Genomic DNA, 21,993 nt, shown 5'->3' on the forward strand with positions numbered 1-21,993 from the left:
TTTGAAAAAGTTAAGTAGCTTACTTAAGGCCACATACCTAGTAAGTGGCAGAGCAGAGATTCAAACTAAGGCCTGACTCCAAAGAACTGTATGTCATCCCAAGTTCTAATTTTGGTACTTATGTTGTAATAATACATTTTTAATATAACAAAATTAAGTTATTTAATTTTTTGCTCAAATAGCAATTGAAATACATTTCAGTACTTTTGTACAGACATATTTACCTAAACATATACAGCATTATTAAATTTGCTTTCTAAATAGCATATTATGCTTTAAAAATTATGTAAACTTACATCTCATGTTTATTTTTCCCACTTTTAAAAATAGATTCAGCAGATAATTGAAGGAAAACTCTTCCCAATGAAAGCTCTAGGTTATTTTGCTGTTGTAACAGGAAAAGGTATGCAGAGATGGATTATTATAGTTTTTTGTTGTTTTCAAATAATAACAGTGAGTTTTCTTAGTGAGAACTTTATCATCATCTGTCCCTAGGAAACAGCTCTGAAAGTATTGAAGCTATAAGAGACTATGAGGAAGAGTTTTTTCAGAATTCAAAACTTCTAAAGTAGGTATCTTGTTTAAATATTTAAAGAATTTATAGGAGGGAGTAGCTTCAACTGTTGTCATTTAAAAGTTTGTTTTATACCTGTCAGTTTAACATTGAATTTCCAGATTTGAATTCCCAAATGTGATCCATACCTAATAAACAAGTCCTCAAGCTGCTCTGATAGAATTGGGAGCGATTTATCCCACGGCCAGTACATGCTGTTGTCATAAACCGCCCCTTGGCATGTGGGCCCTGGAGACAACACTGACACCTCCTAAGTTTTACTTATAAGATGATTTTTAAAAATCAACACTTACATATTTAAATACATGTACACATTTCTCTTACAGTATTGGGGAAAGTTGGAGTGAGGTGTGGGGGTGTCAAAGGGGTGTCCTTAATAGATATTGACAGAAATAAACAACATAAGATACTGACAGAAAAGCAAAAAGGGAAAGCTAAAGGGCAGCTGAATTTAAATCATTATAGGATGTGGAGAGTCTCTTGAACTGGAAGAGTGTGTTTGCCTCTATTCGCACATAGCAAGTCAGGGTAGTCCTTTCACACAGTCTTGAGACTCGTCTGTTGGGATGGGAGGTGGCAGGTGGGTAGAACTGTGCCATCTAATATAGGAGTCACTAGCCTTGTGTGCTTGTTTAAATTTAAATTAGTTAACATTAAATGAAAGGAAAACTGTTCCTCAGTCACACTAGCCACACCTTTCGAGGGGTCAGTAACCCCATGTGACTAGTAGCTGCCGTATTGGGCAGCGCAGGCATAGATTCCTTCATCACAGAAAGGTCATTGGACAGCCCTATTGTAAAGTGATTAAGTGGCTATTCTCATCATGTTATAACAAGCACATTCTCAAACCTGGTGGTTTTGTCCTTTCTGCCACTTTAATATACTTTAGCTCCGGTTGCTGTTTTGCAGGACAAGCATGCTAAAGGCACACCAGGTGACGACAAGAAACCTAAGCCTTGCTGTATCGGACTGCTTTTGGAAAATGGTGCGAGAGTCAGTTGAACAACAGGCCGATAGTTTCAAAGGTAAGTTGGGTTTTAAAATAAGCTCTTAAACATAGATATTGTATTAGCTGCCAGTCTCAGGTCTCCATCAGATTCTTCACTTGCTGTCCTTTAGCAGTTATTTTTTGTTCATTTACCGTAAGATAGTATGTGGGAGATGGAAAAACATAAACCTTCAGTTGTGTGGGAGCAGAATTTCCTTTCAGGGGAAGGAATGTGCTAGGAGTACATCACAGAATTTAAACAGAAAGTTTGCAGTAGTGTTTGGGAGAAAGAGCCTCGTGTAACCATAGAGCCTTTTTAGAGGAAAGAGAGGAAGTGTGTTGGAAGCAGAGCAACCACATTGTCCTAGTTCCTGAAGTCCATGCTTTCCTGTTCAGTGGCTGTGCTTGCTTCCATAGTTTAATTTGGTGAGAGTATACCCTGCTTCCATTTTCTCATTGGGCAATCCTACCTGTTTATCCCATTTGTCCCTCAGTAACCTTGTAAGTACTGTTTTCATTTAACAGAAGAGTAAATCCAGGCAGAGAATAGCTTAACTAAGTAACACACCCAGCATCAAACAGTGATAGACAATAGACCCAGGATCTGAGTGGGGTTCAAAATCAGGATTGAGTTGGTGGTATGACTTCAGAGTCCTTTGCTCTTAACAGTTACACTAAATTGTGTCAGCTGTGTGCTTTGTGGATTGAAAATGGAGAAACTAAAGTCAAAGGAATTAGTTTGGAAGACTGTTGCAATAATGCAGTTCTGAGATATTGAGAGCCCAGAGTACTCACGGAGCTATCTGTACGCAGTCAGAAATTCAGTTAATATAGCGGATATGTGAGATAGCCTTTAGCCACTGCATCTGGAACGAAAGAGAATCCTCCAACTTGAGCATCTTTTCTTCTTCCTCAGCAACACGTTTTAACCTTGAAACTGAATGGAAGAATAACTATCCTCGCCTGAGAGAACTTGACCGGGTAATGTTTGTGTACCTCATGTATTTTGTATATATCTAATTTAATATTGTGTTCTAACAAAATTTATGTTGACGAGTAGAATGTGGTAAGCTAAATTGTTTTGGTTTTAACCATGATTACTAATTTAGAGTTGCAAGAATACATTTCCAGGAACAGTTGTCACTTCTACAATAATTTAAACTATTTATGACATAATAATAAAAAGTAGTAAGGGATCATAGGATATCCAAAGAAGTGTTTCAGAATTTTTTCTGAGAAGGTAAAGAATAGTCTTTCAAGGTCTTGTAAGTTAACGTATTTATATAATGTAAAGTTTTAAAAAAGTATACATCAGCTTCTTAACCTTTTCACTGTTTATACTCTAAGTTAATAGGACTTAAGTATTGGCATTTTAAAATCAAGGAAACCCATTCGTTTTAAAACACAGTATATCAGACTACTGTTACTAACACATTACATTAACATGTGTTGATAACTTTCACATAACGTTTGTTACGTGAAAAGCTTATCTGAACAAGTGTTACGTGAAAAACTGCATTCAGAATTGAGTGAATAAGGTAGACATTTATGTCAGTTTCTTTGTCCTCACCTGGATATTGGCCTTCCTAGAGAGAGAGACTAGAAGAGAAGAGCATTACTTGCTGGTCATGCAAGCTTCAGACCTGAGTCCAGCCAATAGCCTGTCACAGGCCTTCCTTTTAGCTGTCTCTAAAAATCAGGGTGGGGCAAATTCCCCAGCCTAGGAAAATCTTACTTGCTTGTCTCTATATTGCCTAGAACGAACTATTTGAAAAAGCTAAAAATGAAATCCTCGATGAAGTTATCAGTCTGAGCCAGGTTACACCAAAACACTGGTGAGTATTTGACCTTCTCTCAAAGACTTTACTCTGTGAATTATAATGGAATACTAAAGTTTCAGTTGATAAAGCAGTGATTTTTTGTGGCCGTGATTCATCCCCCCAGACATTTAGTGAATAGGCAAGAACGTAAAAGTATGTCTTATTGTAAAATCTCACCACGATTCTAGTCTAACCAATTAAGTATTTTAAGTATATTGAATTACATATTTATTAAGTATCTCTGAGGAGATGTTCTGAAAGAGTTTTTCTCCGTGCTTTTTTGAAATTTTGATTCATCTTAGATTTTTTCTTATCCTATACTTAATACATAATTTTGATTTCTGTAAAATCATTTAGGTAAAAGTTTTATCAAATTGTGCTTTTAGCTAAGTATCAAACAGTCTATCAAAACTGGTTGCTTTATTGGATTACACATAGAGAACAGAACTGCAGAGAAAATTGACTTGTAAAGAGAGAAGAGTATGTTGCTTTCAAATTCTCATATCTGCATAAGAACACTGGTGCTTTGTAATATGTGTCTAATAATGTTTTGTACAAATCACATTTGAATTTGAATCCTATTTGAGATTTTTTTTTAAATAGCAAGTAAATGCATTCTTTTGAAAAATACTCGTGCAAATTGCTTTTAAGGCAACTGTCACCTTCAGTTTGTTTTATGTAAATATTGGCACTCTTAAATATGTTGAAATAGCACTATAACCAAAATAGATTCCATGTACCTCAAGCAAGCTACATATAGCCTTTAAATTTTTATAATTGTATTTTAATTAACAGTTTCCTCATATAAAAATTATCTTTATAATGAAGTCTTAGTATTTTAAAAATTTATTATTCTTGGAGGAGAACTGCCATTTACTGTAAATATTTTCTGCAACTCTTCTATTTGCTCAGTTGAAGATTATCAAAATTGAACTTAGCAGAGTCCGGTCCTTAAGTTTGTATTCAGTACTGCTAGTTTCCTTATGTTGGTGCCCTTTCTTCTCTCTGCTTGAAGAGAAAGGGCACTTTTCTCTCTTCAAGTAGTCAAAATGTGCCAATTTTTAATCTCTCTCCTTATTCAAAAAAGAATTTCTGATCTTACCTGTTTTTGTTGATTAATCATATATATACACACACACACACACAATGAACTTGTTATCTTTAGTATTTGTATTTTAAGCCAGTTCTGTGGCTTTCTGTAAGTCATCCAGCTTTTGAAGTTTGCAAGAGATAGATATGTATGTGTGTATATATGTATATACGTACACACATACACACAGAATAAACATAGTACTACTTACCTTACTAGGTTGTATAAAGGTAATGTACAGAAAAAGTGACTTGTAAGCTGTAATAAGTAATAATGCTATTTATGGGAGAAAAATGTGGTGCCTCTGTAAATTTCTGGCATCATCAAATGGAATGGTTAGTTTTCTTTGGAAAGAGGAAGTCTGAAATCAAGTATACTTACACTTAAGTGAGCCTTGAAGATAAATCTAATTTACTTGATACATGGGTGGTGAAGGGACAAGAAACCTATATTGCCAGATTGCCTATTGAGAAGGCAAGGGTGAGAACTAGGACATCTGGCTGCTAGAGATTTATTCTTTGAGCTTCTGGATCTTTTCATCACCACCCCCCTTTTTTCCCCAGACACTATAGCTTAACACAAACATAGATTGAAACAGCAGGTCCTAATCTTAGCTGTTTGTGCCACATTGATTTCAACTGTATCATACCTAAACGTTTTATTTTTGTGACATAGTTTATGTTGTATTAGGTAGTATCTTTTTGCTGCTTAATACGTTATGTCACATTTTAGGATACACCTTTAAGATGTTTATAATTATTTAAGTCACAGGACTGTTTGATCTATATTTGGTGATCTGGAAGCACTATTACAAGCATTTTGTCATTCTACTATACTTCAATTATATTTTAAGAAAATTACTGGAGGTTTAGATTTGACACATGATTCATTATAGTGAGAAATAGGCTCTCAGCGTTTTCACACAATATACTTGATCATTAGGAGTCGGTTATAGACGCTAAGTGGGACATAATTATTTTATCCTTATTTAGAAGGATAGCTGGCTGGATTTATAGAAATACACTTAAAAAATGGTATCATGGTATGCTTACAATTTTTGGTGAAAAAATTTGTTGAAGTTTAAAGAATGAAAGGAAAATGGGAATGCACAGTTAAGTACCCTAACTCAGATGTAAGGAATCAAATGCACAGTTAAGTACCCTAACTCAGATGTAAGGATTCAAAAAAGATTTCTTATAATCTGAGTTTTAAAGAGTGAATAGGTGCTAGGTAAAGGCAGTGGCCAGAATATTGCAGAGGCCAAGAGGTGAGAGCGAGAAAAGTGACATAGGTAACTGAAGACAGTCCCCTATGGCTTTAGCATAGAAGGAGGCAAGAGACAGAAGATGAAACAGTGGATATAAGCAAGACATAGATGATTAAGGGCCTTGCAAGACATAGATGATTAAGGGCCTTACCAGCCATATTCAGAAGCTCGAAATTTATTTCACGAGCAGTGAGGGCCAGTGAAGAGGTTTAGGTCAGATTTGCATTTTAGAAAGATTTTTGTAGTAAGGGAAAGTGGAATACAGGTGGAGAAAACAGAGCAAGGCGACCGTGGCTGTTGAAATAATCTAGACGAGAAGAGATAGTGGCTTGAACTTGAATAGTCATTGTGCAGGTGGAGAAGAGGAGACATTTTTTGAGATACTTGAGAGGTTACCTAGAGGATAGAATTGATAAGATTTAGTCATTGGACGTGTAGGTAATAGAGAAGAAGAGTCAGCTAAACACTGAGTACATCTATATCCAGTAATTATATTGCTAGGACTCTGTGGAAGTGAAGATATTTCTGACAAAGACAAATGCATAAAAATCTTCACCATGGTTTTGTTTATAAGTGTAAAAAATTTGAAAACTTTTGTTTTTATTTGGAATTGCATAATATTTTATTTGGCCATAGAGCGGATTACTATGCAGCCAATGAAAAATGTAGGGTGTTAACATGGAAAACTGTAGAATATACTTCTGTATTGTATTTATTAAACAGTATGTGTAATATCACCTGTGTAAACACACACAAATAGTAATGTAGAAATTAAATTTTTTTAATGATAAATTAAGCTGTGAATTAGTGGTCATCTGGTGAAAGAGAAATTAGGGATGACGTCTTACTTTTTCTGTATTGGTTTTAAATTACTATATGGGTTAAATCCTCTGCTTTAAAAGAAAGAAATTTCATTTTGAAAAAAATTTTAATTAAAAGGGAGTGTATGTAAAGTTCAGGAGATAGAGGGGGCGATAAACAGAACTGTAATGGTAATTGTATTTTGTGACTTAGTGGTAATTTATCCCTGGATGATGGCAAAACTTAGAGTAGAGAAGAAGTCCACAGTCACCAGCAACATGCACTGGGGGAGCTGGTGGATGGATGTTGAGGACTCAGGGTCCGGAAGAGGGGCTGTGGGCTGAGGGGAGCGTAGCTCCCGCTTCCTGACTCTGGATTCCTGACTCTGGGGCACATGCAGCTAATGAGCAGCTCCCAGGCAGCAGAGTTGGCGGACAGTTGCTGCCTGAAAGGGAGGATCAGGAAAGGTTTGAAGACGCCAGGGAAAGGGAAAGAATGAGAATGTAAAATGGGTTGTTTGTTATGGAGCAAGGTATTGGAGGCACAATAAAAGTTATTGTGATGAAGGGGAGCAGAGGGAGTCTGGACCGAGGGCAGCAGCTTGGTGATGAAAGGCAAGTGAGGCTGGGTAAGAATAAGTGACAGCAGCCACCTTTGGTGAATGGGAAAGCTGCAGCCTCCTTTGAGAAGGTTACCTGAGGCTGGTCAGAATTTGATGGTCTGGGATTTTGTTATGATCTCCTTGAAAGGGAGTCCGGATTGTGGAGTCCTGTCCCATAGACTCTGAGGAAGAGGTAACAGACCATGTCTGTTCTGAGGCAGCAGCAGCAGAAGGCCTTTGATCAGAGGCTGGATCCTGATTTTTTGTTTATCTTTCAGAAATCTTGAGTTTGTGTTGAAAATTGTCTGAATAGATAGCCCTGACAAACTTCTTTTCTTCCAGCTTGGTCTTAAAATTCTCCCATTATCTGTAATTCATGCCATGACTAAGTGGACTTCATCCTTCTGATCCTCAGTGGTGTGTCCTCTCCTCATACTCTTTTCTCCCTCTCTCCCTTCCTCCCTTCCTTTCGTTTTTACTGAAATATAGTTGACATACGATATTATGTTGGTTGACATTCACATGCGTTGTGAAATGATCGTTGCGATAGGTCTAGTAACCGTCTGTCCCCACACAACGTTATTACGATATTATTGATCACAGTCTTCATGCTGTATATTACATCCCCATGACTTATTTATTTTACGTCTGGGCGTTTATACCTCATTATCTTCTTCACCTGTTTTGTCCTCCCTCCGATACTCTTTTGTTTTCTGGTTGTAAGGGGAAAGAGACCTGGAAATTAGCAAGGGAAAACCTGCAGCTAAGCTCATTGACTCAATAATTAATTGCACACAGAATGTTGAGTGAGTGTGAGTCAGCTTGCATGGCAGGGAGTGGTGGCTCTCATCACCCGAGAAAAGTGTAGTTTGGCCTTTGGACAGTTGGGGGCGTTTCTGTTGCCTTGAGTTTTGTAACTGCATCCTAAAAGGTGAGGTTACTCTTTAGACTGATCACTTGATAAACAGGGTGTTTTTGTATGTTTTAGCACTGTATTACAGTAGAGGTTAGTTTGGGAGAAGTCAAATAAATATTTTCTGGACATTTCAAATTTTTTCTTGATTGAAGTAGTTTTCTTTTTTCTATTTAGGGAAGTGTGTTCTTGTGAGATGTCTTTTAAGGTAGAATTTTCAGTTTGATTATTCATCCTTCATATTATCATGAAATGTTGAGCAGTTTTACCTAGCAGTATCCCATAATGTCTCTGTGCTTTGTGCTGTGGTCTGGTAAATTGTCAAAATCACACCAAGAAGTTTAGTCTTGGACTCCACTTCACAGTCAACACATATAAAGTATATATTAATAGTAGGTAGATGAGCACATAAAAAGATACTTAGAGTTAATAGTCATTAGGAAAATGCAAATTAAAACCATGAGATACCACTGTATATCTATTGCAATGACAAAAGTGAAAATGACTAATCATACCAAATGTTGGCAAGGTGTAGAGGATCTAGAACTCTCATACTTCTCTGGTGGGAATGTAAAATGGTTCACCCAATTTGGAAAACAGTTTGGCAGTATCTTGTAAAGTGAAATATGTAATTACCACGTGATCCAGCCCTTCCACTCCTAGATACTTGCCCAAGAGGAGCAAGAGCAGGTGTCATGCAGACTCGTGCGTGAGTGCTCATAGCAGCTCTGTGCTAGCCAGCAGCTGGAGACAGCCCAGGTGTCCGTCAGCAGGTGAGCAGGTACACAGATCTATGCAGTGGAGTATGACTCAGCAAAAAGGAAAGTGAGATATTACTCTACACAGCAGCATGGATAAATCTCAGAATAATTATGCTGATGAAAGAAGACAGAGAAGATAAGAGAACATGCCACATGATTGCGTTTATATTAAATTGTAGAAAATATAAACTAATCTATAGTGACAGAAAGTAGATCCAGTGGTTACAACAAGTTCATTACCTTGATTGTGGGGATGCACAGGTGTGTACATGTGTCAAAACTTTAAATGTGTGCAATTTATTGTAAGTGATGATGCTTCAATAAAGCTGCTTATAAAAACTTAATATTGTATTTGAATTTGGTGTTCGAAATTTTTTTTTTAATTTCAGGGAGGAAATCCTTCAGCAGTCTTTGTGGGAAAGAGTATCAACTCATGTGATTGAAAACATCTATCTTCCAGCCGCACAGACCATGAATTCTGGAACCTTTAATACGACAGTGGATATCAAGCTTAAACAGTGGACTGATAAGCAGCTCCCTAATAAAGCAGTCGAGGTTAGGATGTAATGTAATTAACTGGGTAAGAAGCAGTATCTGAAGGGAGTAGGAGCTCTGAATTTTAGGGTTTATTCCCATCACAGCCACTGTCTTTCTCTTTGGTTCTTATGATCCTTTTATTCTTTATTCTTAGTCTCTGTGTTGGGATTAACTTTAACGCTGCTGCCAGTGACCACTGGTGAAAAACTTTACTAATTGGAATGGTGTTGGTCTGAGGGTATTGGTTCTCCTTCCAAAGATAGCATTTAACAAAACCAGCAAAATGTGTTTGAGTGTGAAATATTTTTAACTTCCTCTGTGGTTAGAGATTCCATAAGGAAAATGTTACTGGATGAAACAATTCATTTGTTGATTTTCTGCAGGGCTTAAAAAATTTTACCTAAATAATTATTTCCTTAGTTAGGACCCTGACAGAAGGTTAGTCTAGGAATTAGAGGAAAGTACCTTAGAGAATGCATTTCTGATACCCATGTATCTTGGCTCTACCGCTTTGTAGCTATGCGATCCTTGGGCTGTTTGCTTAATAACCGTCCTGTTTTCTCATCTGTAAAGTAAGGATGAAAATGTTGCCTACATTGCAAATTGTTATGAGGAGTCAAGGAGTTAGCATATGTGAAATCCTTAAACAGTGCCTGGTCCCTAGTGACCACTTGGTGAACGCCAGCTCCTGTCATGATGGCCGTCGCCGTCCAAGTTGATCCTGCCGTGCAGGTTGCTCTGAAGAGTGATCGTTGTAGATAAGCACCCGTGTGTCCTTTTGCTTCTGTGGGAAGTCACTCACAAAATTAGAATCCATGTTAAAAACTTTCGTATTTTATACCTACCTTAGATACCAAATGTCAGTGTCTATTCAGGTGGATTTTACCCCTTTCCTATCCTGCCAGTCCTTGCTTCTTTACCTCTGTTCTCAACTTCCTCAAGTCTAAGAACTCTTACAGCCACTCTGCCTAAGCTCCATGTTGCTGACCCCTGGTCTCAACACATTTCCCCTAAAGTAATTAGAGAGCTGCTGCCACCTCTTCTCCTCACTACTGGCCCTAACATTTTTCTGGGCCCTGTCCCATGTGAGCATATTTTCACATCCTAAGGTTCAAGCAGTGGAAGTGATTATAGAAATGGCAAGTGATTCTGTCTTTTGCTGCTTTCTTCCTTCACACATAGGTGTGGTAGAAAGACATGAACCTGCTGAAGGTCAGGAAACAGATTTTAATACCTCACTCTGTATTCTTGGACAGTCACCTTTCTTTATGCCATAATTTCTTCGTATTTATAACGAAGAGGGCTAAATATAAAATAGAACATTAACTAGCCCGCATAGTCTTAAGTGGGTTTAGTTCTTAGTTGCTTTTGACACTGTTCTCTCCTTTCACTACTCAGATAATTGGAAGTTAGCAATAGTACAAGGCTGAATAATACCTATGTTTGAAAGTATTGACACATTGCTTCATATATTTGCATAAGGCAAAGAGGTGAAAAAGATTAAATCATTAAGAAATTTTAAACTTTTTACATTGGAAGATGCAGGCAAACTCAGATGTTGTAGAGAGTGAAGTAAATAAATGAACTGAGTCTGGTGGCTCATGCGGGCTGCAGGCCTTCTCTGAAGGGGCAGCTCCTTTTCAGCTCCAGTGGGCAGAGGTGTGCAGGAATGTGGGCCCAGTGTTGCCAGATAGTTCAAGTGAGGCTGGAAACAGATTTTGTATGAAGTCTCTCAGTTTTTAAATGTTGGTTACTAATTTTTTTTAATTTAAGGTGCTGTGTATATGTAGTGAAACATATCAGGAGGCGAAATGTATTCCGCCAGCTACCAGTATGAGCTCTTTATGGCAGAGTTTATATTTGCTACCATTTTTTTTCTTTTTTAAAATTTATGTCTGCGTTGGGTCTTTGTTGCTGCACGTGGCTTTCTCTAGTTGCAGCGAGCAGAGGCTACTCTTCGTAGTGGTGCGTGGGCTTCTCATTGCGGTGGCTTCTCTTGTTGTGGATCACGGGCTCTAGGCACGTGGGCTTCAGTAGTTGTGCCACGTGAGCTCAATAGTTGTGGCTCACGGGCGTTAGAGATCAGGCTCAGTAGTTGTGGCGCACAGCCTTAGTTGCTCCGTGGCATGTAAGGTCTTCGAACCCGTGTCCCCTGCATTGGCAGGTGGATTCTTAACCACTGTGCCACCTGTGAAGCCCCTGCTACCTTTTTTTTTAATAAAAATGTGATTTTACATGTATTTTCTGATAAGGTGATTTATCACGTCTACTTGGCTTAAATTCATGTGTTTATTTTTCTTATTGCACATTCAGTGAAAGTATGCAATATAAATACAGCTTTTTTCTTTTAAATCATTCTAGGTTGCTTGGGAGACCCTACAAGAAGAATTTTCCCGCTTCATGACAGAACCAAAAGGAAAAGAGCACGATGACATATTTGATAAACTTAAAGAGGCTGTTAAGGAAGAAAGTATTAAACGGCACAAGTGGAATGATTTTGCAGAGGACAGCTTGGTATGTCATTTGTATATTAGGGTGCCAACCTCATATTTTTTATAATTTCTCAAACTGATATTCTTTATAGGAGAATATTTTTATATGACTATATTAGGTTCTGAATTAAAAATAATGAAGGAAAGAAATGGATTTATGAAATACAATCAGCCTTTTGACATTTCTCTGCCCATCTAACATCGCCCTCTGCTGTTTCTTTCTTGGCTGTCATTTCAGAAGAAAGTCAAACCTTGCAGGAAACAGGTTTCTATAAACTTCCACAGAATTTACATGAGCCTGAACTATGGATAGCTGCTTCTCATTTTACCCTCACTGGTAACAAAAGGAATTAGATGCATTGGTTTTCAGTAGGGTTGAGTCAAAATGTTAGACTCCAAAATCATAATGCTAACTTCCTGTGTTGGATGCTTACAAGGTCCTAGAAACCCTGTGTTTTGTAAGCATTATTCTGTTTTATTCTTACGCTGTTCTGGGATTGGCAAAGCAGGGATACAAGCCCCGCTCCAGCTTAAATACAAAGCCTAGCTCCTGACCTTCATCACCTGATAACTCTTTTGTTGTGTGGAGTGTTCTCATCACCGTAATCAAACCTTTAGTAAGCACCCACTCTGCTCAGACAGTTATGAGAGGAGCTGTTGAAAGGTAAGAATAAGCAGTTTTCTAAAAATGCATATCTCACTGTGGGCTGATCGTAATTATAGTTTTTTTTTTTTTTTGAAGAAATGTTTGTCTTCATATTTGAAAATCATATTCTTATTAAATGCCTTAATAAGATTAGTTTTCTGAGAGGATGGTGCCATTTTCATTCATTCATTAATTCAAAAACTATAAGATTGGAAACCAATTTTCTAACAATAAATAACATTTAAGAATAAGGGTGCAGATGCAGAGAATGGACTGGAGGACATGGGGTTGTGGGGGCGGGGGGTGAAGGGGAAGCTGGGACGAAGTCAGAGAGTAGCATAGACATAGATACACTACCAACTGTAAAATAGCTAGTGGGAATTTGCTGTATAACAAAGGGGGATCAACTTCATGATGGGTGATGCCTTAGAGGGCCAGGACAGGGAGAGCGGGAGGGAGTCGCGGGAGGGAGGGGATATGGGGATATATGTATAAATACAGCTGATTCACTTTGGTGTACCTCAAAAGCTGGTACAAGAGTGTAAAGCAATTATATTCCAATAAAGAGCTTAAAAAGAAAAAAAAAAAAAGTTTACTTATGATTGTCTAGACCTCTTAAGCTTCCTTCCGTTACATCTTCCATTGCTGTTCACAGTGAGATAATGGTATTGCTTTTTTTTTCTCCTCTCTTTTTGAAAATACTAACACATAGGTCATATGCCAAAAAGAAGCAGTAGGGGTGATCTGAATCATTAGTTCCTGAATACCAGGGCTAGGCAGAAAGCTGACAAATAAGCTGGGAGATAATAGGACCCTCTGCATTTGTGTGGGAGGGACATACTTTTATGTTGCTGTAAATACATCTGTTAGTTTGGATATTTGCTGAGCTGTCAGTTAGAATTAAAATTACTAAAATGACAAGACATAAATCAAAATAGCTGTTTTTCTCTCCTTGTTATTTCAGAGGGTTATTCAACACAATGCTTTAGAAGATCGGTCCATATCTGATAAACAGCAGTGGGACGCAGCTATCTATTTTATGGAAGAGGCTCTTCAGGCTCGTCTCAAGGATAGTAAGTAGGGACATGGTTATTGAGTGTTGAGTATTCTCAGTGGAGAAGGAGTCATCTGACTTTAGTGGACATAGGTTAAAAAAAGTTTAACATCTCAAGTTCTTTGTCAGTACTATTCTAGTTGAATATTATTTGTGCGACTTTTCAGTCAACTGCTTATAACTACTAAAAATATTAAATTGGACACATGATGTCTATATGTACTTATATTCTAAAAAGATGTAATTCAGACTATTTTAGTGTTTGCTACTGTACTTATGGGAATTTTATAAGCAATTATACTTTTCATAGATTCTAAACATAGATAATTAAATTTTCTTATATATGTACCATATCAATCATATAACTTTTTCCTTTATTTCAACTGACTTTGTATTGACACAGTGTTTTGAAGTGGTTAAGAACGTAAGATAGTATTAGTTATAATTTATGTACCTGATAAGTGATAAAATTCCTGATAAATTAAAAATTTTTTTAAATTTTTCTAGCTGAAAATGCAATTGAAAATATGATAGGTCCAGATTGGAAAAAGAGGTGGTTATACTGGAAGAATCGGACCCAAGAACAGGTAAAAACAAACAGATCTTTGGCATTTTAATTCAGGCATTAAAATATAATCCCTGAATGCCTCTAGACCAAACTTAATAATTTCAAATATTTTATATCAGCCTTTCTAAAATATAATAAATCTTTAGAATAAAAAGTAAACTACAAAAGAAAGTTTTTAAAAAATGAGGTAACTGTGTTATTAAAAAGAATGGTTGATTACTTTGTTCATCTCAAGTGCCTATTTGAAGTAAAATGAAGATTAAATTTATTAACAAAAGGAAGAAAACGACAAAGGTTTCAGAGTATGTGGAATGAATGTGGTTAGAGTAAAAGATACAATGACTTTTTTTTAACCTTATTCTATTAATATTATCACTGGATTTTTCTGTTGTCTATTCAGATTATTTTATTCTTTTGCTCCTCTTTTCACAAAATAAATGTAAAAATTCAGACAGAAAGTAGAATTATAGAATGCATTCATTTTATAAACATTTAATGATCACTTTAAAGAACAAAATGGTAAAGGCAAGTATAAGTAACTTTGCAAATGAATAAATAGGGGGAAAATGTGTAATCACTAAAATCCCCCCCCAAACCCATTTTTGTTCTTTCCTTGTTGTTATGGCTTCTTTTCCTATTAACATTGAGTCTTATATTGCCATCTCTTTCTTGCGTTAATTCCTTAAATAAAAGATTGTAAATAGAATATAGAATCAAAATACATAGATGAAGGAAGTAATGAATAATGAATTTACTTTCTTTCTTCCTTCCTTGATTCCATGTAATTGGAGAAATGAGACCATCCGATATCGGTATATTGAGAGAGCAGATAAAGAGAATGAAGAATTACCAGACATATCATTCCTATTTTCTTCTTTATTTCTTTGTTTTCATTTTAAATAGAGTTAATTATATAATCAACACCCTATTTTTTTCTGGTTTTATGCATTCTTATTTCAAAAGCTATCTATCAGATGTGAGTTCCAGTTTGTCTTAAAATACTGAGGGGACAGTCTTCCTCTTTTTTTCTGATATGATTTTTGTGGGAAAATGAGTCATTAAGAGACTGAAGAGAAGCTGAAGAAGTGGACAGTTAGTGGGTGGGTCATGCCTGTAATTCAGAGAGCATCAGTTATCTCTGCTCCACAGATGGGCTGTGGGGAGGTGGTCTTTCAGAAAAGAATTTATAGGGGATCCATCAGAGGTTTCTGACTTTTGAGACAGGAAGAGGCATTGATTAGAAAGAACTGGTGTAAAGCAGATAAACTCCAAAGAAAAATGCTTTCTGACCCTTAAGGCTTAGCGAAATTAGGCCTAATTAGGTCCAGAACAATCAGTGATGGCAGAACTTGCCTCAGCAACTCGTAGTAAATATACTTTGGCCAAACATTCTCAGAGGGGAATGATTCCTGATTGTAAGTTACTTTCTCAGGAACTTGAACCCATAGGGAATCCCTGTAAGAGAAGCAGAGGAATTAGTTTTAATGTCAGTGCAAGGATCTGTAGCCTAGAAGAGGAATATAGAAACCCTTCAGAGAAGAGCTTTTCCTAAGGTTTCAGGGCAACATGCGTAAGACTCAGTCTGACTGTAGAACAAGTGGAGGCCATAGTTTGGAGTGTAGAGGGGAGGAACAGGAGGACCAATCGCTGGGGAGGTGTTTATATACGCATGTTTTGTTTTCTCTTTCAAAACAAAGCCTCATGTCAGACTCACTGAATCAAGTTCTCCTTCTCTAACTTCTCTAACCCTCCCACTCCCAGTGGAAAACCCCTGGTCTAGACTTCATACCCAGAGGTTTCAGTGAGAAACAGATTCTAGAAGAAGCTGAGAATATCCCTAGGTTTCACACTGCACGTTTAGATAGCTGTGTAAACAGTTCCTTTTCTTTTTAAGTTGACAGGATTTAGCAGGAAAAGAAACTTAAGATTGTCCTTTGTTAAAGATGAGAAATCCATGTTCTGAAAACTATATTTTGCTTTTGTATTGTTACTTTTTCCTAATCTTCTGGGGGGAAAACCATTCCTTTGAAACATTCTCACTTTGAGCTAAACTAATGGAAATCTTGGTCAGGATAGATGGGAGGATGATGTTCTCCGGAACACCCAGCGTGGTGGGGACAGGTGGAAGTGAAACAGGGCAGGCAGAGTGGTGGGAGAATACCATAATCGGAGATTTCCTTCCTCTCTCAGACCAAATAGCAGAAGTTTAAGGAAACGGTGAAATTTCTCTATTAAATGTCTTCTAATGTGTCATGTTTTCAGAGAATATTATTTAGTAGTTCCATTTACAAGCCATTCATTTGTGTTTCAGTGTTATTTTTATACAGATTCCATAGCTTGGCACAGTTTGGGGCAAAGTGCTGTGGTAGTAACTTGTTTAGAGTAATGAGTGAATTTGAAGGTATTTTTCTGTACCATGCAGTCTTGAAAGGATAGACAAATGAAAAGATAAAGTTAATTTGACACCCAACTGAGTCTTGCTGTCAAACTTATCACTAGTGTGTATGCTTTCCTCATTTGGTGAAGAGATTGTAAACAATTATAGAGAAGAGACTGGAAGTGAGTTTAAGAATGATGGGCACCTCACAGAAGCAGTCTAAGAACGACTTTTAATGCAAGACTTTTTTAAAAAGCCAAACTATGAATTTCGTATTTAATCTATCCAAAAAGGAGCGTGTCAGCAGGCACAGGGCCTTATAGTCATCCGGTTCTTAGATATGCAGCATTTATAGAACATTATCTCTGCCCATGTATACAGGATACTTTTTCAGAAGTACATAGTATGGTGCCTGATCCTGTAACTTGGACAGTAAAACCTCTCAGCCAGGGTATCGATAAAATTCGGCAAATAGGGCTAGTCGCCTCCCCACCTTGGCCCCTCATGCATCCAGGTTGTTCTGCATTCATAAGCCAGGGTGCTCTGTCTTCCTTGTCTGTTGTGCTTGTGCCTGTGTCACCAGGCGTGCAAAAGTAATATGTTTATTAAAATCAGGATTCTGTTTTTATAATTATGCCAAATCATGAACTCTCTTAACACTGTCCTCTTTTCAACATTTCCAAGTGTGTTCACAATGAAACCAAGAATGAACTGGAGAAGATGTTGAAATGTAATGAGGAGCACCCAGCTTATCTTGCAAGTGATGAGATAACTACAGTCCGAAAGAACCTTGAATCCCGAGGAGTAGAAGTAGACCCGAGCTTGGTAGTAAACATTGCTGAAAAGCATGAACTTGCTTCCTTAGTCTTTGTTTCTTGTAGTAAAATGTTACTACTTCTAATGTATTACTTAGATATTTAAGTGTTTAATTTGACTTTGATCGTGTGTACTTTTGCTAACAAAAAGAACATGGTCATTTTGAGTGTGGTAAGAGTTGAAATTTTATCCTCAGTATTGCTTGAAGTATAATGCTTTAATTTGTAAATGGGGAACTTGAGACTTAGGGAAATATCTGGGCAAATTCAGCAGTTAGTTCTGGCAAAAGGGGATGAACCCCACCCAGATCTCTGTACCACATTATGCTTTTTCAGATTACAAAATGAAATTTTTGCTTAAATATGGCTCATTTATATGTATTTTTTTCAGTCACATGTATCTTAATCAGGAATGAGTAAATTAGACAATGTCTTTGGGTTCTATCTCATTTTCCTTCTTTATAATAAATATGAGGATATGTAGTTACAGCTTAGACTATTTTTTGCTTACCTTCGTGATGTTTATTTGGAGAAGAATTTTAAAAAGCAGTTGTGTTTCTGGGCCTATGTTCCCTAGTTAGGGTGTAAGGGATCAAAACTTCATTTTAACATTAGCTTAAGTTAGCTTAAGTGAACCCCATTTAGAAAAGTAAGTCTAGTGAGGAAAACAATCATTTACGAAATTTCAGGGCCACGCATAAATCCTTTTAAAGATTATTTGCTTTGTGTGTTTCTGCGTTTGAGAAATGAGTATACGTAATTTAAAATCCACCAGAGGTCAGAACAGGAAAAAAACGGTGAAAAGAAACAGTTAAAGCTGTTACACATCTCATTGTTTATAAATTGAAAATGAAATTAAAACTAGTGATGACATGCAGTTATTAGTTGAATATAGATTTAATTTATCTACACTGGTCCTAGCTCTAACTAGCAGTAGGTTGTGTTCAATTGGATACTTTTGAGCTTCATGAGTGGTTAATACAATAGAAGGGACTTTATCCGCATCCTAGGATATTGGCTGTATATCTTAATTACTTTCTGTGAGGAAGAAAATATCAGGTTTTTTCCAAGAGAAACTATGTTCACTGCATTTTATGAAGCTGTAAAATAGGCCGCAGAGTACTGTGATAAAAATAGTGGATGGACTAAATGTCAGGAGATGTGAATTCTAGTACGTTTCCATTCCATTAGCTAGTAATATTGCCTTTAATAATTGGTATAAACTCTCTCAGCCCCCTTTTCTCATCTGTCAGATGGTATTGATGATGCTTGTTCTACTTTATCAACATGACTTTTGTCATGCTCAAAAAATGACAATGGTATGAAAGAACTGTGAACATTCCAACAGACTATATAGTAATAAAGTGGTGGGAGTCATATTGCTGAGGTAACAATGAAATTTAATAATGAGAAAGGAAATGTTGTTGGGTTGATGGACATGGTCTGAGACCAGCTTCCTATTCTAACTCTGACCTTAGACAAGACTCACAACCTCTTTTTGCCTTGGACACCTTACCTCTAACTCGGGGAAGATAATCCCCACCCTCTCTACTCTACAAGATGCTTGTTAGAAACACTGCAGATTTCAAAGCATATAGACTGGTAAGCAGTTAGAGTAGTAGTAATCTAATCTTCATCTTGAAAGAAAAATTTTTTAATGGATTTAAAAGGTTGGCAGAATAACAACATTGCCATTGGTTTTAATTAACATTTTTTAATAAATAAACTTTGTATATGAGTTTTCAGAATGTGTTTGATCAGCCTGGAGAGTACACAGTAACTCTTTGGTCTGTTTTTTTTTTTTTTTTTTTAATTTTAGATCAAGGATACTTGGCACCAAGTTTATAGAAGACATTTCTTAAAAACAGCTCTAAACCATTGTAACCTTTGTCGAAGAGGCTTCTATTACTACCAGAGGCATTTTGTAGATTCTGAGGTAAGGTTTCCAAAAACAAAGAAATGTTTTTTTAGTGATAGTTGTTTAATTGCTTAACAGTAAGCTTGAGGTTTAGCATTAACTGTAAGTCTTTTGATCTGAAAAACAGTATGTCTGATTTATAAAGAGTAACCTAACTCATATTTTTTCAAAGATATTTACCACTTTGGTAGTAATTACATTTTTTTTTTATAATAATTTCTTTCTGTTGTTTGTATTTATTTTTTTTATAAATTTATTTATTTATTGGCTGCATTGGGTCTTCATTGCTGCACACAGGCTTTCTGTAGTTGCGGCGAGTGGGAGCTACTCTTTATTGTGGTGCACGGGCTCCTCATTGCAGTGGCTTCTCTTGTTGCAGAGCACAGGCTCTACGCATGCAGGCTTCAGTAGTTGTGGCACACGGGCTCAATAGTTGTGGCTCACAGGCTCTAGAGAGCAGGCTCAGTAGTTGTGGCACACGGGCTTAGTTGCTCTGAGGCATGTGGGAACTTCCCGGACCAGGGTTCGAACCTGTGTCCCCTGCATTGGCAGGCAGATTCTTAATCACTGTGCCACCAGGGAAGCCAGGCACTACAATACTTTTTAAAGATTTTTTTCTTAAGAATTAACTTTATGTTAGAAGATAATACTTTCCCATTATAGAAAGTAAATGAAATAAATAAATGTTAAAAAAAAATGCAAAAGGAAACAATGTTTTATAATCCCCTGACCGAGAAGTAATTTTAGTTAACAATTTTATGTATATCTGTTCACCTCTTTCTATACATGTTGTATGTATGTATGTGGAGAGAGAGAGAGAGAGAGATAACATAACATTTATTTGCGTAGTTTAAATAATAATGCAGTACATTTTTATCATGCTTTCTTTTCCCCTCGTAATTCTTCATATCGTGAAAATCTTGCTTTAAATAACTTTAAAAGAACTGTGTAAAGTGCTTAGAATGGACAACTGCAGTTTAATGTCACATTTTACAAAATCACCCCTAGGTGGCGGTAGACTAATGTATTTTGAGCATTTTCATGCAAGCAGAAATGCTTTTTGGTGTCCTTCTGAAAGAGCTCTGTTAATCAGTGATCTTATTTAAGACCCCTAAAATGTGTTTCTTTTGAGTTTTCAGCAGATTAAAAGAAATTTGTGTTTAAATGTGCCTATGTAAAAATTGGCAAGTTTTTTTTGCATGATTTTAATTGTTAGGAAGACATCTCTGTATAGAATAAGCTTGCTTTCTTTTTTTTCTCTTTCCCTTTCTTCTCTTTCACTCTGTTTCTTTCTTCTTTTCTTTCTTTCTTTCAAAAAGGAACATGCTAGCTTTTTTTTTAATAGAAGTATTTACAATGTTATATTAGTTTCAGGTAGACAACATAGTGATTTAATGTTTTTATAGATGATGCTCCATTTAAAGTTATAAAATATTGGCTTTATTTCCCTGTGCTGTACAATATATCCTTGTAACTTATTTATTTTATGCATAGTTGTTTGTATTTCTTAATCCCCTACCCCTATTTTATTTCTCACCCAGAGTATAAGCTTCTTTTAAAAAAATCACTAATTTATTTTCATATACAGCTGAGTTTCAAAAATGGCTTGAGTGCACACTCAAAAGAGGTTAGCCTAAGGACATATTTAAGATAACATGATTGTTAGTTGAACTCAATGCAATTAAGGATATATTCTGTGAGCTTCTACTTGTATGTAACATAATGAAATTCTCTACTTCCCAAGTTTATTTGCTTTGTCATTGGAATCAAAACAGAGTTACGTAGCTGTGGGGCAAATAGAACCCAAATCACGTAGAACTTCATGGATCCTGTGCAGAAAAAGTTCGGTAGGTCATATTTGCAAGAGGAATATATGTATTAGGTAAATCTGAATGTTTTTTATTAGCACCTAGGCTGTAGGTGCTGACTTCAGTAGTTGTATGTGTTCATGATTGTGGTTTTCATTTTTGAATTTGCATCTGGTAATCTTGATTACCTAATATTGCAGTTGGAGTGCAATGATGTTGTCCTGTTTTGGCGAATACAGCGCATGCTTGCCATCACCGCAAACACTTTAAGGCAGCAACTCACAAACACTGAAGGTAAGCCCCAGAGAGACCACTCGCTAATTTGACATAAAAAAGGAACAGTAATAACATTCAGTTTAAATAGAAGGATGCCAAAATACTTCCTGAAAATTACATTTATTAGGAAACCAAAAATTGTAATATGCCTTTAAAATATTAATGGAAATAAATCACAGTTGAAAAAGATGGGAGATCACTTAGGTTTTTTGGGGAATCTGTACTTCCATTAAAGTATCAGGGGTTAAGAATAGGACTTTCTCTGAGAACATGTATTAGTTTCATGTTGATAAAAGTACTGTGTAATAGGTAGAGATATTCTCCTCATAACCGTGAGGAGTCTGAACTTAGCAGTAGGTTTACTGTGATGAGCAACAGAAGAGCTTGCTCTTCATACGTTGTTAATTTTATCATCCCTATACGTTCATAAAAATGGTGCTTCTCATGTTTCTTCATTTGCTTTACACAGTCAGGCGATTAGAGAAAAACGTTAAAGAGGTATTGGAAGATTTTGCTGAAGATAGTGAGAAGAAGGTAAAATTGCTTACTGGTAAACGAGTTCAACTGGCTGAAGACCTCAGTAAGTAATCCTTCCTGCCCTCCATCTCACTGCCTTTTCACCTTCCCCGTGTCCATGTATTTCTCCTTTTCATTTTAAACTTATAGAAAAGAACATACAAAGAGCTT

The 21,993-nt window shown here is 36.5% G+C and overlaps 1 protein-coding gene across 10 annotated transcripts in view; it reads left to right on the forward strand.

Annotated features, from left to right (window-relative positions):
• Positions 1–21,993, forward strand: part of OPA1 (OPA1 mitochondrial dynamin like GTPase) — an 87,639-nt gene that overhangs the window by 32,840 nt on the left and 32,806 nt on the right. For 6 of the 10 annotated variants that reach the window (XM_057738273.1, XM_057738277.1, XM_057738274.1 and 3 more), the window contains 14 exons: positions 331–403; positions 496–568; positions 1,484–1,599; positions 2,479–2,543; positions 3,321–3,397; positions 9,205–9,370; positions 11,714–11,866; positions 13,455–13,563; positions 14,052–14,131; positions 17,174–17,314; positions 19,124–19,240; positions 20,998–21,069; positions 21,231–21,324; positions 21,776–21,886. In XM_057738273.1, coding sequence (XP_057594256.1) covers positions 331–403; positions 496–568; positions 1,484–1,599; positions 2,479–2,543; positions 3,321–3,397; positions 9,205–9,370; positions 11,714–11,866; positions 13,455–13,563; positions 14,052–14,131; positions 17,174–17,314; positions 19,124–19,240; positions 20,998–21,069; positions 21,231–21,324; positions 21,776–21,886 — 1,447 coding nt within the window. The remainder of the gene's footprint in view (positions 1–330; positions 404–495; positions 569–1,483; positions 1,600–2,478; positions 2,544–3,320; positions 3,398–9,204; positions 9,371–11,713; positions 11,867–13,454; positions 13,564–14,051; positions 14,132–17,173; positions 17,315–19,123; positions 19,241–20,997; positions 21,070–21,230; positions 21,325–21,775; positions 21,887–21,993) is intronic. The other 4 variants (XM_057738276.1, XM_057738280.1, XM_057738278.1 and 1 more) reach the window with 1 other exon arrangement.

Source organism: Hippopotamus amphibius, chromosome 6 (assembly GCF_030028045.1).
Source record: "Hippopotamus amphibius kiboko isolate mHipAmp2 chromosome 6, mHipAmp2.hap2, whole genome shotgun sequence".
Classification (NCBI taxonomy): domain Eukaryota; kingdom Metazoa; phylum Chordata; class Mammalia; order Artiodactyla; family Hippopotamidae; genus Hippopotamus; species Hippopotamus amphibius.